Genomic DNA, 17966 nt, shown 5'->3' on the forward strand with positions numbered 1-17966 from the left:
TAAGACATGCACTGAGCTTGAAAAAATTAGTGACCAGGTACCTGTCACCTAATTTTTCCTTCAAGATCTGGCCCACACTTCTTCCATGGCTACTACATAACAGAACTTCTCTCCTACATTTTCCTTTATTTGAGACAGTTGGTTTCCTAGTGAAAGTCTGTTGAGTGCTGAGTACACTTAAATCTACTTGTGCCTCTTTCTTAGTTGACTGAGAAAGCAAGGCAAATGTATTGATTGTGCCAATGGTGAAACTGTCAGATACTGTTCTTTGTGTCCCTGTTCCTTGCTACCACTTCCCACATGTCTTCGTCGTCGTCCTCCTCCTCCTCCTCCCCCCCCCCCCCTCTCCCTCCCCCCTCTTAACCTTGTCAGTTCCTCCCTAACACTATCCAGTTCAGCCTTAAGGGCTCTAATCTTCTCTTCCTGTTCAGCTATTTTCCTATCCCTCTAACATCCTCTGCAATACCATAGAAGAGACCCATTTACTTCCCCAATTCCCATGCCACTACATTCCTCCCATTGGAACCATCTGTCACAACAGCTGCACAGAACCCCAGAACTAACTTCCCTATGGCAGCTCAAGCACTTCTTGCTTGTGGCTGTTCACAATATTTTTACAAAATTTATGTAGGTAATAACAGTAATATTTCTATTACAGATCACAAGAGTCAATAAAGTTATGTGGAACACTAATATACTATTATACTATTAATGTAGTAATGTAATGTACTTAAACTAATGTTAAAAATCAAATCTGGTATACCTAAAAAATTAGGCCTAAGATAGTGTAAAGTATATTGCACATAAACTATTTGAAAGGAAATAAGAGACCTTAAAACCTTTAATTCCTCAAGTAGATATGGAACTACTAAATGTGTGTGTGTAATCAAAACAACCTAAATTCTTCACTTCATACTGAAGCAAATGTCTCAAATTTGTATGTAAAACTAAGACTAAAGTAAGTGAAAACTGGCACTTACATTCTGGTTTTTTTTTTTCCTGGTAAATTCTTTGATATGAGTGATACCTCCAATAGATAATATGAAACCCTCTAGCTTCCTTACATGCTTAATTAAGTTATTATAGAATTAACTACTTACCTTCACAAGCTCAATATTGTGTGTGGTCTGTGTCGAGGCTGAGAGTGAAACTCACTCGAACCTCGATCTGGCTTTCTTGAACAATGTATTAAGAAGTCTTCTCAACATGTTTCTTCTGCCATCTGGTAAATGATTAAGATGGAAAGTTGCAAAGTTCTGATAAGTAGTAGCAAGAGAGTAGAATTCAAAATGGCTATGTGAAAGTGTCAAGTGGAATACTGAAAAGAAATAACACATTTTCAGTTAAGTTTCTGAACTAGTTGGTTAGGAAAATGTAGTAAATATGGCCTGGGAATGCTAATTGTAAACAAACATTTTCAGAAGCATGTATACAGTCCTGATTTGGGGCTGAGAGACATGGACTTCTAAAGTGAGAACCATTTGCAAATAAAGGCTTGCTTAGTGAAAACTGGAAAAGTGAACGATATTTACCTATCCAAAATTGCGAATAGGAGTGTATAGAAACTGAATATGGTCTGCAGGACTTGGATGGACAGCACTGGATACTTTGTGCACTGAATTGTTTCGAAGAATTTCTCCACAAAGCAGACAAGTTCTTACATCTGACCATTGTATTCTGGGTCTCTAGCCTTGCCTGGAGACATCCCTTCACTGATAGTTACCAAACTTCTAGATTCATATAAAGGTTAGCAACCTCAACTGGAGCATACCTACAATATTTACTAATGTTCTGGCCAGTGTGGATACTGTGAGTGTACTCAAACAGCCAGGAGAAGTAAACTTTGGCCTTGTCTCCTGTAGGTATGGGGTAAGAGCTCTTCTTTTTAGTTATATAGAGATAAGACTGCAAAGATGTTCGGTAAAGTGTAGTGTACTATTAATGTAATGACAGTTATATAATGTAAAATTGGACAGTAAATTCGTGATTCTATTAATGCTGGTCATCGACCAAATTTTCAGGCACAACAGCTCAATATCACAGCAGCTTCAAGATCGATTGCCTTCAACAACCATAGAAATGTACTTTACCTGTTCGACAGAGTTGCAGAACCACTATTTTTACCAAAAGGAGAAGAGAATAAAATAGTGTTCAAACTTCCACCTGAGTACTTGGTAAGTGATAAATTTCGTACCAAAAAGCAACAAATCTGTAATTACATGTAATTTACTGGTATGGCAATTATCAGATAGATATCTTTAGCAGGCAGTACTGAGAAACTGCATTTAGAAGTGGAACGAGACTTGATAAACCTCATGGAATGGTTGGCTGCAAAATTCTAATTTTTTTTAACTGTACATTCCATAACACTCCTGGCCTCAACCTTTGTTAGTAACTTTTCTCACTCATTTCCTGTTCCCATTCCAGCACAGCCCTCATTCTCATTCTACCAACACACCCAGTCTTTACTTGTCTCCTTTCTGCAAACCCCCCCCCCCCCCCCCCCCCCCCCCCCCCCCCCCGGCCTTCACCTCTCCCCGGACCTCCATCCAACCAGCTGACTGCTCCTAGCTGCCCTATCCTCTCTTCACCTCACCCCTGTGTGCTCCCCAGCACCACTTCTCAGCCCCCACCCATACCTTCCTATTCCTCTCTCCTCCCTGCCCCAGCCTCCTCATTACCCCCACCCAGTTGCCACTCCTATCGTGCACTGCTGCTGTTGCTTGCAGTGTGGCTTCAGCTGCCAGAGACTGCATGTGTGATCTATTTTCGACAAAGGCCTTGATGGCCAAAATACTACATTGTGAAGGTGTTCCTGCTGTACCTATCTGTGGCACAGCATAGCATCTCTGCTGTTTGGTGAGAAGCAAAACTCCTTTTCATAGTATTGTCACATTCCATCTCGGATTTTCCATTGTTTAGTTTTAGCCAAAACCGACTAGCAATTGGTGTGAAATAAGCAGATTGGAGGAGGAAAAATTGATACAGAATAAATAGTAGGCAAGGCAGCACAATGGAAGACAAGGTATGGAAGAGTAAGCGTAGATGAGAGATAACAAGCTGTAAATAAGTTAGGTACAGTGAATGGTAATTGAACACCCATAGTTTTCATATGGGGGAAAAGGTTGCACATAATTTTCATGCATTTTCTGATAAGGGATCTAGTATTCATGTGAATATAAATAGATGAAAACTAAAATTTCCAGCCAGGTAGCCCCATTAACATACTGACTGGAAACACATGAGCTTTTCATCAGATTAAATATTCTATTTAAAATACTTGCTCTGCTCATTTTATATTGACAAGAGTTGTCAACACATCAATGAACTGGAAGTGTGTTGTTTTGCCACTTAATTTATAAGTCTGACAAGCTAAAATGTTTCTAATCTTCATTTGGTGTTGAATACCAGCTACAGGAGAAGAGTTGTTGGATTAAGGTGGTCATTCCAAGACAAATAACATGCCTGGATGTTAAGATTGTTGTACTAGCTCACACATTGAACATTTCTGAAATTCCTTCCTTAAAATTTACAGAATAAGTGAAATAAGTGGTAAACCTTTTTACCTCGGCATAAATGTTTCTCAAACAGCATCAAAAAGTTCATAAAATTTATTCATGAATGAATGGTCTTTGTAGAGACAAGTCAGTTTAACTTGGTGAAATAGTTATCGAACTTACAGAAAGGTTGGGAAGATACTCATTACAAATAAGCAACAATACATAACTTTCCTGAAAGTTAACATGTTACTATTTATAAATTGTATTGGCGATGTTTTTAAGAATGTCCTATTTTTCACAAATGTTATTTCCTTAATAACTTACCATCAAAGAATGCAAATAAAAATTTCTATGCAGAATTTTCTAAAATTTGTCCTTCTTTCCAGACACCTCGTTACCAGTCAATAGTGTCAGAAATTACAGACAGATGGGGTGGAGTTCAAAATAGAATGGAAATTGATGTTAAGCCAATCACCTTGCCTGATCTTACATATCCAATGACACTTAGCCGTAGAGAGAACTTCTCTCCTTTCCTGCCACATCACAGGAAAATGGCTTCAAGACTAGTGGAAACATTTCTTGGTAAGTGAAACTACTGAAGGTTGGTGACTGCATAGTTATACTCCTAAAGTGTCAAATGATTGGTGGATTCAAAGTTAATGAAGTGGGGAATGGAGAATCGACTATTGATAAGTCAGTGATGCCAATATTTTAACAAAATTAAATTGCAGGCTTCAATTTTGTTGTAATAACTCGGAGAAAAATAATATTTAATATCATAAACAGAACACATGCAAATTATATGTTGTGCAATTACTGGCCCAGTCCCTCATACCATCAAAGGATAACTATTAAATTTTCATAAAGAGCAATCTCACTGAAAATAAGCAAAATATAAAGCACTTCCGTCTCTTTGACAGTACATGCTGTGTCACCATGGGCTCCAAGCCCTTTGCAGCACTACTTCCCTTTCTGTGCTGAAAGTCTTTCTCCTATTCCCATGGGATGGTCCTCCTAGTGACAGTTATGCTTTGAACTTGTTTCTGTTCTGGACACTTATTTTCTTATTTTCTGGCCTTCAACTTATTATTCATAGTTTTATGGTCTCTTGAGATTGACTGGCTGCTGCTCCTCCGAATGATGGGGAGTGGGATCAGCTAGCACTTACTTCAGGGGTCAAATTACAGAGTGACTTGTCCATTCTGAGAATGTTTCTTTTGAAGTCTTGTCAGGTGACACTTTCCCACAGCTACAAGGTCTTTCTCAGCCACTGACCTTCGTTTACGCTTTACAGCTATTATAAACTGAGTTCAGTGGAAAGTGGCTACAGATACATTCTAGTGGCCACTTCCCAGTGGGGATCTGTCTCCAAACTCAGATAGTGGTTGAAAGAAGACTGTGAAGGTGGATGATGATTCAGAGAGCATATTGGTTGCTGTACAATTGATGGGCTATTTTTGAACAAAATTTTAGTTTTCAGGGAACTGTCCACTTTCCAGTTTATCTGACTTGGCTTCCATACCTGAAAGACATATGAACAAAATCCAATCCCTTCATTGAATCATCTGAAATGACTTACAGGAAAAGCACGGAGAGCTGACAGATCCCGCCTAGGGTACTTGTTTGATCATGTTTAGATTAGGGCAGCATTGTCTCCGGATCAGTCCTTACTTCCTATCCGAAAATGTTAGATGCTGTCCACCATGAGGTCATTGGAATATTGACTGGGTCCTTCTGGACCAGCCCAGTGCAGATAGCACTCTAGATTTGGCTACATATCCTTTTGGCTTGACAGGCACTGACAATCTCAGCATCACCTCAGTCACAGGCATTTAGTGCCGTAGTCCAACCAAATTCTGAATATCTCTTAAGGGAATGGCCCCATATGAACAAGCCATTTCGGATATGTGCCACTGGCAGTCGAGGCTCTGTATCAGACATCTGAATACGTAGGCAGGGATGGAAAGCATTGCCACCTTGGTGTCTTCAGAGGCCTAGAGTGATTATAACAACAAAAATTATGCAGCAACAATCTTCAAATTTTAGATAAATTCAACCATGAGGATCTAAAATGTGACATTTTCATCTTCAAGAAATACACCCCTAGACACAAAGCTTAGTAAACTAGAAAGTTTACTGTAATCTTCCCTCCTACTAAATTTTTCTTAAAAGACTATGCTTATTGTGGACAATAGCTGCAAGTAGGAAGGAGGGCATGGATTACAATGCGTTATGAGAAAACTTCAACTTGTGATTAGATTTTTACAACTTTTCCTTGTATTTTAAGTATGTACAACAATTGTATCACTGTCTACACTGATATATCCGAGCAAGTGAATGTCCTCAATTGATCCACTGTTTTCCCTGACAGTGTTACCAAAGTAAATCTTATGTAATAATTTGCAAATTATGATGATGTAGGGTTACATGGCATTACAGGTGATTCAGACATCATAGTACAAGGTTTCTTTTGTGTTCACACTCATGCACTAAAAGTGCTTCACCAAATGTATCCAGTAGACCAGCTGATTCAATACATCTAAGCACCCTACAGTGGCTCCAACACAGTGGTAAGAAGTTGATCTTGTGTGGGGTACTGATCAGGTAGCGGTATTGGGAAATATGGCCAACAGAGCGGCCAATGTAGCATGTCAAGATGGAGTTGGCAATTAATGACCCATCCTGTTGTGTGCAGTCTTCTCATTTTCTGAAAGCTGCATCATACATTAAAAGAGGGTGACAGAACAAACTGTAATTGTTCAAATTGATCACACAGGCATGGTGGGCTTCATGTCAGTCTTGCCACTGGAAGGAGTTTCTGCTTACCAGGCTGTGCTTTGGATATAGCTCTTTACCACATGGCTTCCTCTTTTGGTGGGAGGATCCACCACTCTTAAGGTTTGTGGTGTACCACTTTCAGTTTACCATATTTTGACAGTGTGTGTGTCTTGCATTCTGATATGATGGCTGCCATCAGTCTCGCTGATATTGATTCCAGTGTTAAGTGTGGTGACATCCTGTGAATTGTCAAACCTCATCTCTAAATTGGTGGGGAAGGGAGGCAGACTTTAATATATTAACATGCTCTGCATGTTGGGACAGCCTTCATCTGAACCTATGCCTTCTCAACAGGACACTGATCACCATGATGTTGGGTGTCCCTCACCTAAAATAACCACCACATCCACTGACCTGGTAGTAATGTTGGTGCTGCTTCCCCACACCCTCTTTGGGAGTTCAAACTCCCTATCCATAAGGGATGTCAGTCCCCAACCTCAGCAGGAGAAGGAATGCCATCCTCCAACATACCTTACCAAGAAGGTGTCCTTTGGGATACTTCCTCTTAGACTAGGCTGACCTGCAACTGGATGCCAGCCAGTCAGTGGCTGATAGCCATAGGATGCTCTATGGGCACCAGTGTCCTGAAAATGTACATGGTATCTCTGTTACTGGTGATGTCTACATCCAGATGCCATTGGCAAATATTTTCATTTTCAGCATACTTGGGCCTTTCCATGTGAGAATTGTCAGCCTGTGTTTAGTGTCCTCAAACAGATAGAGAGAATTCATTTAAAGTTTAATTTAATACATGTCACCTGGAACCTTCATTATTCATTCAATGAGTTGGAATTCCTCAGTACCCCAGCCCTGTGCCCTGAAAAGACTCCAGGATCATGCTAAAACACTTGGCAATGGATCACCAACATCATATACTTCACATTTTCAACCATATCTGCACTGAAGGAAAGTTCTCATCTCAATAGTGAGAGGATGTGATAGTCTAGTACTGAAACTGGTTAACTCCCCTTGAGATTGACAGCTGTCAATCAATTAGCCTCGCTAATATTCTCTCAAAGTGGCTCGAACGTATGTGACAATGGCTGTGTTCATACAGTGAGTCTCGGGGTCTTTCCACTTAATCTGTGGGTGGTTTTTGCTAAGGCCACTCTATTACTGACCATTTGATCTGCCTGGAGTCTGCTATTCAGTCAGCTTTTGCCCACTGTCAATATACTGTGACTGTCTTCAACTTGCGTAGTGCTCGTGACACCACACAGCGTCACCACATACTCATTACTCTACATGAGTGGGGTCTCTTGACCCAGCTCCACAATTCTGTCTGGAGCAGTTTCTCACCCTACTTCTTGTGTTCAGAGTGGTGCCACCCACAGTACTTGGTGTGTAAAAGTTACTCCAATTATTTTCTGGGTGGGCCTACTATCCCACAGTTACATTGCACATCCATACACAGTCCCTGATACACTAGCACAAGGAATAACTTATCTGAAACTTAAAGATCAAGCAGACACAGCAAAATATCGCCCATAACATGCCTATCAACAATATACAAAATATTAACTTCAGTCATTACACAGAAATTGACACATACAACACAGGACAAAATTATAAATGAAGAACAAAAAGGCTGCTGCAAAGGAGCACGAGGATGTAAAGAGCAACTGATAATAGATGCAGAGGTGGCATATCAAGCTAAAACTAAACAAAGGTCGCTGCACTACGCATACGTTGATTACCAAAAAACTTTTGATAGTGTACCCCACTCATGGTTGCTACAGATATTGGAAATATACAAAGTAGATCCTAAATTGATACAGTTCCTAAAGATAGTAATGAAAAATTGGAAAACCACACTTAATATCCAAACAAATTCAAATATCACATCACAGCCAATACAGATTGAGCGTGGAATATACCAAGGAGACTCATTAAGTCCTTTCTGGTTCTGTCTTGTTCTGAACCCACTATCCAACATGCTAAATAATACAAATTATGGATATAATATTACTGGAACATACCCACACAAAATCACACATCTGCTATACATGGATGATCTAAAACTACTGGCAGCAACAAATAAACAACTCAACCAATTACTAAAGATAACAGAAGTATTCAGCAATGATATAAATATGGCTTTTGGAACAGACAATAGTAAGAAAAATAGCATAGTCAAGGAAAAACACACTAAAAGGGATTACATATTGCATAACTACAGCAGCTCCATAGAAGCAATGGAAAAACAGATGCCTATAAATATCTAGGATACAGACAAAAAATAGGAATAGATAAAACAAATATTAAAGAACTAAAAGAAAAATATAGACAAAGACTAACAAAATACTGAAAACAGAATTGACAGCAAGAAAGAAGACAAAAGCTATAAATACTTATGCTATACCAATATTGACCTACTCATTTGGAGTAGTGAAATGGAGTAACACAGACCTAGAAGCACTCAATACACTTACACGATCACAATGCCACAAGTAGAGAATACATCACATACATTCAGCAACAGAAAGATTCACATTAAGCAGAAAAGGAGGAGGAAGGGATTTATCGACATAAAAAACCTACATTATGGACAGGTAGACAATTTAAGAAAATTCTATCTAGAATGATCAGAAACTAGCAAAATACACAAAGCAATCACTCATATAAATACATCGGCTGTACCATTGCAATTTCATAACCACTTCTACAACCCATTAGACCACATAACATCAACAGATACGAAGAAAGTAAATTGGAAAAAGAAAACACTACATCGCAAGCACCCGTATCATCTAACACAGCCACACATCGATCAAGACGCATCCAACACATGGCTAAGAAAAAGCAATATATACAGTGAGACGGAAGGATTCATGATTGCAATACAGGGTCAAACAATAAACACCAGATATTACAGCAAGCATATTATTAAAGATCCCAATACCACAACAGATAAATGCAGACTTTGCAAACAACAAATAGAAACAGTAGAGCACATCACAAGTGGATGTACAATACTAGCAAACACAGAGTACCCCCAGAAGACATGACAATGCAGCAAAAATAATACATCAACAACTTGCTATACAACATAAACTAAAAGAACATGTTCCCCTATGCAAGTATGCACCACAAAATGTACTGGAGAATGATGAATACAAATTATACTAGAACAGAACCATTATAACAGATAAAACACCACATAACAAACCTGACACTCACCAATAAAAAGAAATTAACACAACTAATCGAAATATCCATACCCAATACAACAAATATACAGAAGGAAACAGGAGAAAAAATTGAAAATACATCCAACTGGCTAAGGAAGTAAAACACATGTGGCATCAGGATAAAGTTGACATTATACCAATTATACTATCAACTACAGGAGTCATACCACACAATATCCACCAGTACATAAACGCAATACAGCTACATCCAAACGTATATATATACAACTACAGAAATCTGTAATTATTGATACATGTTCAATTACCCGAAAGTTCCTAAATGCAATCTAACATATACCGTACAGTTAAAAGGAAGTCACGCTTGATAAAGGTCCGCGTCACTTTCCATTTTTGACCAGACATAACGTCTGAGAAAAAGAAAGAATAACAATGGAAGAAGTTGGGAATGGGAACAGTTGTGACAGCCTCTTCATTCATATTACAAGGGGTGATGTGAACAAGATCGTAGCTCAGACTTCCACCACTGGTGTTCACTTCAATGTTTGAAATGACGCAGTGAATGAAATGCTAACAGTGCTGTGAGAAAAGTAAATGTGGTACTAAAGGTGCTGATAATGGTTTTTGACAAGGAATAAGGTTTCTTTTTTTGTGTAATGATTTGTTGGTCAGATCATAATAGACACTGACTAGCTTCGAATGAGAGTGGACAGAGGTGGTGGTTGAAGATAAATACCTTAATGTGTGAATCAAGGCTCACTGAAGTACAAATTCCTCTGGGAACATGTAGAAGGGTGATTCATTTTTAACAAGTGAATTGAGGCACCCTCCCAAGAGTCAAGTTCCCTTCAAGGCATAAAATAATTGTGTAATAAAATATCTTGGAATTATGGGCACTTCTTTAATGAACTTGAGGGGATTAGAGGTGAACTGCTAAAGATATCGGCTCTGATGTTTCTTAGTATCATTTGTGACTGTGTCCAGTTAAATTTAATAAATTTCCCAAGTAGAGTATATGGGAACAGTAATCCACATCCTGTCTGTTTTCAACATTTGTCTGTAGCACCACATCTTATCACTTCAGTTGTCTTCTCCAGTTTTCCCCACAGTCAATGTTCCACTACTATACAACACTGTGTTCCAAACATAAATTCACAGAAATTTATTCCACAAATTGAGGCCAATGTTTGATACTGGTAGACTTCTCTTGGCCAGAAATGACCTCCATGCCAGTCCTAGGCTTTTCATCTTCTTGCTCAGTCTGCCATGGATTAATTTGCTGACTAGATAGCAGAATTCCTTAACTTAATCTACTTCATGACCCCCCCCCCCCCCCACCCCTTCCTCCCAACCAATCTAGATGTTAAGTTTCTTGCTGTTCACATTTCTACTACTTCTTGTTACTTCAGTCTCCTAGATTTACTCTCACTACATATTCTGTGCTCATCAAACTGTTCATTCCATTGAGCACATTCTATAATTCTTCATTCATAGAGGATAGCAAAGTCTACAGTGAATCCTACCATTGATACCCTTTCACCTCAAGCTTTAATTCCACTCTTCACCCTTTCCTTCACTTCAGTGATTCAACAGCAAGGACAAAAAAATGAATCCCTAGCTTACACCTGCATCCCTGACAGAGAACGTCATTCTTGGTCTTCCACTGTTGTTACTCCGTTGGCTTTTGTACGTGTTGTGTAATTATATATAATATCCCCCCCCCCCATGGCTTATACCTATTTTTTGTAGAATTTCAAATATATTGCACCATTCGATATTGTCATTGATTTTGCTCAAGTAAATAAACCTGCTAATTTCTTAATCCTGGGTTCTCTAGTAATGAGGAAAAGATACATTAGATAGTGGGTACAGTGAGAGAATTTCCCAGTACTAGTCACAGAAAACTATGTTAACAAGTTGTTCTTCAGTTTGGTACATACTGTGAGCAAGTCAAGGCAGTGGTGCATGAGACGAATGGGGAGTCATAAAATAGTGGTGAAGATTTATAATCAATGGTCCACTTGTGATGCAGACTTACAGCTCATTTTGATATGCACAATTAGCAAGAATTCCGCAATATCCACACAGAAAACAATTTTTAAATGTTGCATAATATTCTATGATAGTTAACTTTAAAGCTGTTGAAAGCAATTGAATGATTGCTACCAGCCATATAGGTGTTCAGTTGCAGACAGGCACAATGAAAAGTAAACAAATTTTAAATTCTGTGTCCATCTTCTGTAGACGTGAGTAGCAGTCTAGCTATTACATAACTTTGTTTCACGGGTCCACAAATGCAAAAAAACCATGCTCTGCCAGAGATGTAAATCATATTAAACAATTACTTCCAGTCAATAACTAAGAATTAGTCAAACATATATTGCCTCAACCAGGTACAGTGCATTTTTAAAGGTTGTCAGATATTTATAATAGCCATAGGAGACAAAATGGGGAATTTAACATGTGACATAAGTGAAGAGTACATACTGTGGGTATATTGTTGTGAAATAATACACATACAAAAATAGTCGGCTTAAATTTGGCTTCATGAAGAGCATCAACCAAAAATAATTGTTTTCTGAAGCACTTAAAGATTTAAATAATGCATTTTGATGTGCTGTTCCAAAGTGAAATGTCCTGAGAAATCTAAATCTAGATTAGAAACAACTGTAATTTAATACAGTGTGTTTCAGTAGTTACATATTAATTTGTTGTTAACTTTTTCATTTCAGGAATGCGGACATATGAAGATTTTCTTTCCTTGTCAGTCTATTGTCGTGATCGTATAAATCCATACATGTACACTTATGCATTGTCAATTGCAATGCTTCATCGTTCAGATACACATGAACTTCCTCTGCCACCTCTAACGGAAGTGTTTCCAGACAAGTATATGGATGGTGCAGTTTTTTCACAAGCTCGTCAGGAAGCAAATGTTGTCAGCAGTGAGAACAGGGTAAGAAAATAAGTAAATTAGTATTGTCACTGTCTTATGTAACTATCATTCACTGACAATGTAACACATGACCTTTCTGTAAAGTACACAAAAAACTTGCTTCGCTCCACAACCCAAACAGTACCAAGTTAAAATACTGAGTTAAAATAATTAAAATAAAGTAAGGGAAATGAAATAAGGTATTGGAAAAATTGGTGTCTGGTTTTCTCTTCTGTATTGTATAAATGACAAATCAAAAGTAACTGTTTTCAGGTAAAAACGTATGTGAACATCACTATCATTTATTTCCTTGGTTGAAGAGCTTCAAAATTATTGAAAAAACTTAAATATAAATCTTAAAAATCCCAATTCGTGCAATACTTGAATGATATGCACATAAACAAAAGTGAGTTTCTATGCACCACATGAGTCAGCTCTGGTGATAGCCTTCCCTTTGTTGTGTGTGTTGTTTCATCCAGAAATTCATTGTTACAAATGTTTTGGTTAACCAATTACTTTAAAGAAAATTTCTCAGCATTCTCATATGCAGCAAAGTAAAACAGAATCAAGACTGCACTGATAAAATCAGTTGGCCTTTAATTTGAACTTTCTCTTAATGCAAATACAAAATATTTTTCATTTATTGCTACTCGAAATTTGAATATTATCCCAGTATATAATACTGACCTAAGATAATTACAATCAAGATAGATCCTGAAAAAATAAATGCTAAAGAAATTAAGCAGTTTATTTGAAACTACAGCTACAATTAACAAGACAACTTGTATTGTGAAAGTCTTCATATCTACAAAAAAGTGAATACGAGAAAAGCTAACAACATTTATCTTAACTATGTTACACAGGATATGTAAAAAAATTAAATAAGTGATTCATAATGATAAATCACCAAGAATGAATAACATCCTTAAAGGTTATGGGCCTGTTGAATAGTTAGAACAACATATACAAAAAGGAACACATACCATGTGATAGTAATAACTGAAGAGGGACTAAAATCCAGAGCATCAATATTCTATAAATTAGGTTACTTACTAGCAAATAGTTATAGCAGGCAATACCCTAAAGGTGATCCGGAAATTTTATTAGCCTAGTAAAAACATGGCAGTTAATTTCTTGAGCACAGGACCAATAATCAGTCACAATGAGGTGTTGGGCTCCACATTAATGAGCTCAGCGAAGCATAAAGTGATAGGGTTGTCATCAAAATGGTGATGTAGTAATGTTTATGGATACTCGGTAGTGTAGTTGGACAGACCAGTGCTGATGGCTTAACTGTATGTGGTGATTCCATTAGAAATAGATTCAGATAGTATAGTAAACTTGAAACTCATTTATGTACTGCAAATTCAAAAAGTTCTAGCCAACCCTGTGGAATCTTTGATCATTGCTGTCCTGCTGTGGAGTAAAAAAGATACTGCCAAAATGGAAATAATCAGAAGTAGAAACATCTGCCAAGTTGGATTAAGCTCAGGCAGATTGTGAGAGATAAACCTGCTTTATACTCTGCACATTAAGGAGAAATGCAATCAGGCAACAATCACTTTTAAAACTGAAATTGCTAACTACAGGAACCAAATAGATATAGAATACTCTGATAAGTAAAGCATCATGGGAGCTAACTAAAGTACTACGTAAGTCCCAAGGAGATGAACATAACACCTCATGGATGCTGCTTTGACAGGGTACACATCATGCTGATGCAGTGAATCGTGGTCTCTACACTATCCCTTTATCATGCATTTTTTAGTTTTCGTGGTGTAATGACTGCTCCATTAAATTTTGCAATTGCGGCCACATAAATTCTGATGCTTGTAAAATTTTGGCTGTATGTCATTCAGATAGCTTCAGAGGGAGCCAAGACAGATGCTCCAGCTCACTCTAGTTTTATACTAGGCACTGTGCCACAGGGCCACAACACTTCCAGTTAGCTACAGAAGGACTGGAGACATTGATCGGCAGCAAAATAGTAAGATATGGACAAGTCAGTCATTCCACTCTGGGATATGGTTGTAACCACTAAAAGCTGTGCTTCAAGAATATCTTCACAATTTTATTACAGGAACTTCCATATTAAAAGACCTACTTAAACTGAAGCTGTCGTTTCTTACTAAATTCGTCACAATGTGATGCTTCAGCTTGATGTGAAGATGTCACTTTGGGACATGCAGTGTATGGGAAACACACACACACACACACACACACACACACACACACACACACACACACACACACACACACACACACACAGAGAGATTTATGTTTATGTGCAAATAGCTGCCACTACCCTTCCCAGAGGAAGAGTGTTCTCACAAATTTGGTTCAGAGTGCACATCATTGCTGATGAGAGCAGTCTTCAGGATGAACTTCTGCACTTAAGTTTTCTGAGCCAATTTGTATTTTCCACAGCAGATACATATGGTGTTATGGATAAAATGAAAGGTGAACAGAAAGAGTTAAATCTGTGGCTTTCCTGCAGTATGTCTGATGCCGATCATCAGAAATAGGACAGATTCTCAGTAAGCATGGACCAAGTGGTATTTCATCCTCCACTAAAGACAGAAGTACTCCTGGCTTGCATCAAATGTTTTGGTGCTCTGGAAGAAACTGAAACTGAATCTGTGAAAGGTGTGCAGAACACTGTAGGTACACCTGGCTTTTCAGCTATTGTGGCAGAGCAGTGTATTTACACTGGTCATTGTAAGTTGTACAAATAAATCAAACATTTTAGCACCCACTTTTTTTTGGCGCTCAGTGTGACGGGGAAAATTCAAATTTGCTTAATAAAGAATTGAATTGATAGTGATAGTGGCTTCAGTTTGGATAAATCAAGGAATCCAGCACTTTCTGCAAATGTACAAAGCATTTCCACAGTACAGCTTGCAGTGATACATAAACATCCCAGGAACTGTGCAGCCATAGCTAGAATTCATGCATATCATACTTCCTTGATCAGTCATTGGTGCTTGTGTATCTGTGCATGAATGCACAGTGGCACAGTCTTAAGTATAAAAACATAGTGGTTACTGGAGCATCAATCTTCCAGCTCACTCTAAAGATATAGCCAAAATATTAGAAGAAACAGAATTAATGCAGCTATTCTTTTACTGTACATAGTATGCAGGGCTGTAGAATGTGTTCATACCCTTCATTTCTTAAACACAAGGTGACCACTTCAAAGCCATGAAAACCACCACACCCTCAGTACTTCCACTGCATTGCCACAGGGTATTCATTGCTTGAAATGACAAAATTCTGGTCATTCACTGCCCACAGGTGTCCCTCTTTACAGCACCTAAAGTAATGTGTTGCATTGCTTGACCATTGTACCACATTCCTTTTAACTTTGTACAATCTTGTTAACTGCAGTAGCACTCTAGACCTTGAATGATTCTTCTGTTTATTTCATGAAATTTTTACAACCCTTAGCAATGCTAGATGTCAGATGTCTCTGTACATGAGGCCTGCTTGGTCTTGGTTTAGCTATGGTTGTTCCTTTGAATTTACACTTCACAATTTCATAATCACCAGGTGACTTGGGCAGTTTTAGAAGGGCTGAAATATCCCTGTTAAATTTGCTATTTGGGTGACACCAAATGGCTAGCCTACGTTTGAAGTCACGAAGCTCACTTGACCAACCCATTCTGATGTTAGTGTGTGTCTGCCGACAATACTCATTGCCTTCTTTTGTACTAGCAAGTCAACCTCCCATGATGTTCAGTGGTCAATTAGACAATGTGTAGGGGTGTCTGAATAATGATGATAATTATAAGCATCTATCATTATAAACTTCCAATTTACCAGTAAAACTATAATAAAAGATGAACCTTGTGACTCAATCCTTTGTACACTGCTTTTATGAATGACTTAACACAACCCTTTAACCCCGACATAATTAACTATGGAAATGAGTTCTCTTGTCCTGTGGATAAATATGTTAATGGCAATAATGAAGTTTCGAAAATAGAATTGGCTGGATAAAAAGTAATTAAAAAGTGGTACAGGAGAAAACACACAATTCATGGAAATGTGTGAATGTCAGGAGCCAGTTGCTCCTTCTAACAAGGTTGAAAGAAAAAGATTAGAAAGTTTTAAGAAATGGGAAGTTATGGAAAAGTTGCCCAGAGCATTGGGTCAAGGGAGACTTGCTGGGCGGGATGAGAAGATTGAGTCATCGCATCTGGTAAGTCTCACTGACCTGAGGTTCTGTGAGACTTTCCTATAACTCTCCCATTTCCCAAAACTTGCAAGTAATTTCCCTTGATCCCTCTTCCTTCCCCTTCAACACACTGCAGAAACTACCACTGATTCGAAAAGCTTAATTTCCGTAACTTTTGTGTTTCCTTCTGCAGTCACATAAGTAGATTCTTTATCAATCAAACTAAATTATATTCAATGGTTGGAACTGTAGTAAGGATCTTTCATTACTAGAGCTGTAACAAACTTGCCAAAATACTTCAATGTGAATGTCGGTAAATATCAATTACTGAAATTTAAAATGAACAGTTCTCAACACACGAATGTCAATGTAACTTCTCAACAACAGAAATTGGCAGCTGTAAATTAATAGGTGGTAACGTTGGTGGAAAATTTGTGAAGAAACCACATTATTGTATGTGGAAAAGACAGTAGTGTGTTATCTGCTTAGCCAGCTAGCAATGATAGTGCCCGGTGATACCTTAAAAGTAATATACTACAGGAAGATTTAACTTTGGGACTGAATCGGGCTGTGCAGCTGATGACCGCAGTAAAAAAAACCTTACAGAAAACAGAACTTGCACATAGCTTTTTCACAGAGAATCTTCTCATGAAATTAATGAAAAACAAACAAAATTGAAACTGACAAATCCAAGCCCCTGCTTCAGTGGTTTAGTTTTCCAAATTACCAAAGTGGAATGACGTTAAAAATTTGGTGTTATCTTTTCTAATAGAACACATTCTAATATGAAGTTGTTGAATTTTAAGACACTGATTGTGATAATGGAACAGTATATGAGCTGTAAAGTAATAAATCTATAAAATAGATATGACTAAAAATTGTAGTATATTACATAATTTGTAAATGAAATTGCTGTAATACCTTAATTTCTTATGTTTGCAAAAGCAGTTGTCATAACTCTGTGTGAAGAAATTTTATTTGAATCTTCAGTCTTCAAAAAAGGTATTGGGAAGTGATGACTTATTTACAAATAAATCTCATTCAATATCTGTTACTTGGTTAATGATTTATATATCCAGAGGATCATGATATACCTATTATCACACAACACATGCAGAATTACATTATGCACCCTAAACAGCTTACTACCATCATAACCGGATCCTTTCTCAGTGATCTAGAAATTATTGTATTTCACTCACTACATTAAACAGTAAATGTCTGTATGAGGCTATCACTCAATTTTAGTAAATGACTATCATACGATAAAAAGTTAATTCCATAGTAACTTTGCATCCCTGCCTAATGAATCGAGCAGAGACTTTAATCTGCCACAAATGTTCCTGATCAGTTCTCCATGTATACAA

General features: G+C 37.8%; 1 protein-coding gene across 2 annotated transcripts in view; it reads left to right on the plus strand.

Moving 5' to 3' along the window:
- Positions 1–2736: 2736 nt before the first annotated feature.
- Positions 2737–17966, plus strand: part of LOC124545163 (phenoloxidase 2-like) — a 71961-nt gene continuing 56731 nt past the window's right edge. The window contains exons 1-3 of one of the 2 annotated variants that reach the window (XM_047123997.1): positions 2737–2859; positions 3887–4082; positions 12220–12443. In XM_047123997.1, the coding sequence (XP_046979953.1) occupies positions 3950–4082; positions 12220–12443 (357 nt within the window). In that variant the 5' untranslated portion in view covers positions 2737–2859; positions 3887–3949. Of the gene's footprint in view, positions 2860–2880; positions 3026–3886; positions 4083–12219; positions 12444–17966 lie in introns of those variants that run through there. The other variant, XM_047123996.1, reaches the window with a different exon arrangement.

The sequence above is a fragment of the Schistocerca americana genome, chromosome 8 (genome assembly GCF_021461395.2).
Source record: "Schistocerca americana isolate TAMUIC-IGC-003095 chromosome 8, iqSchAmer2.1, whole genome shotgun sequence".
NCBI lineage: Eukaryota > Metazoa > Arthropoda > Insecta > Orthoptera > Acrididae > Schistocerca > Schistocerca americana.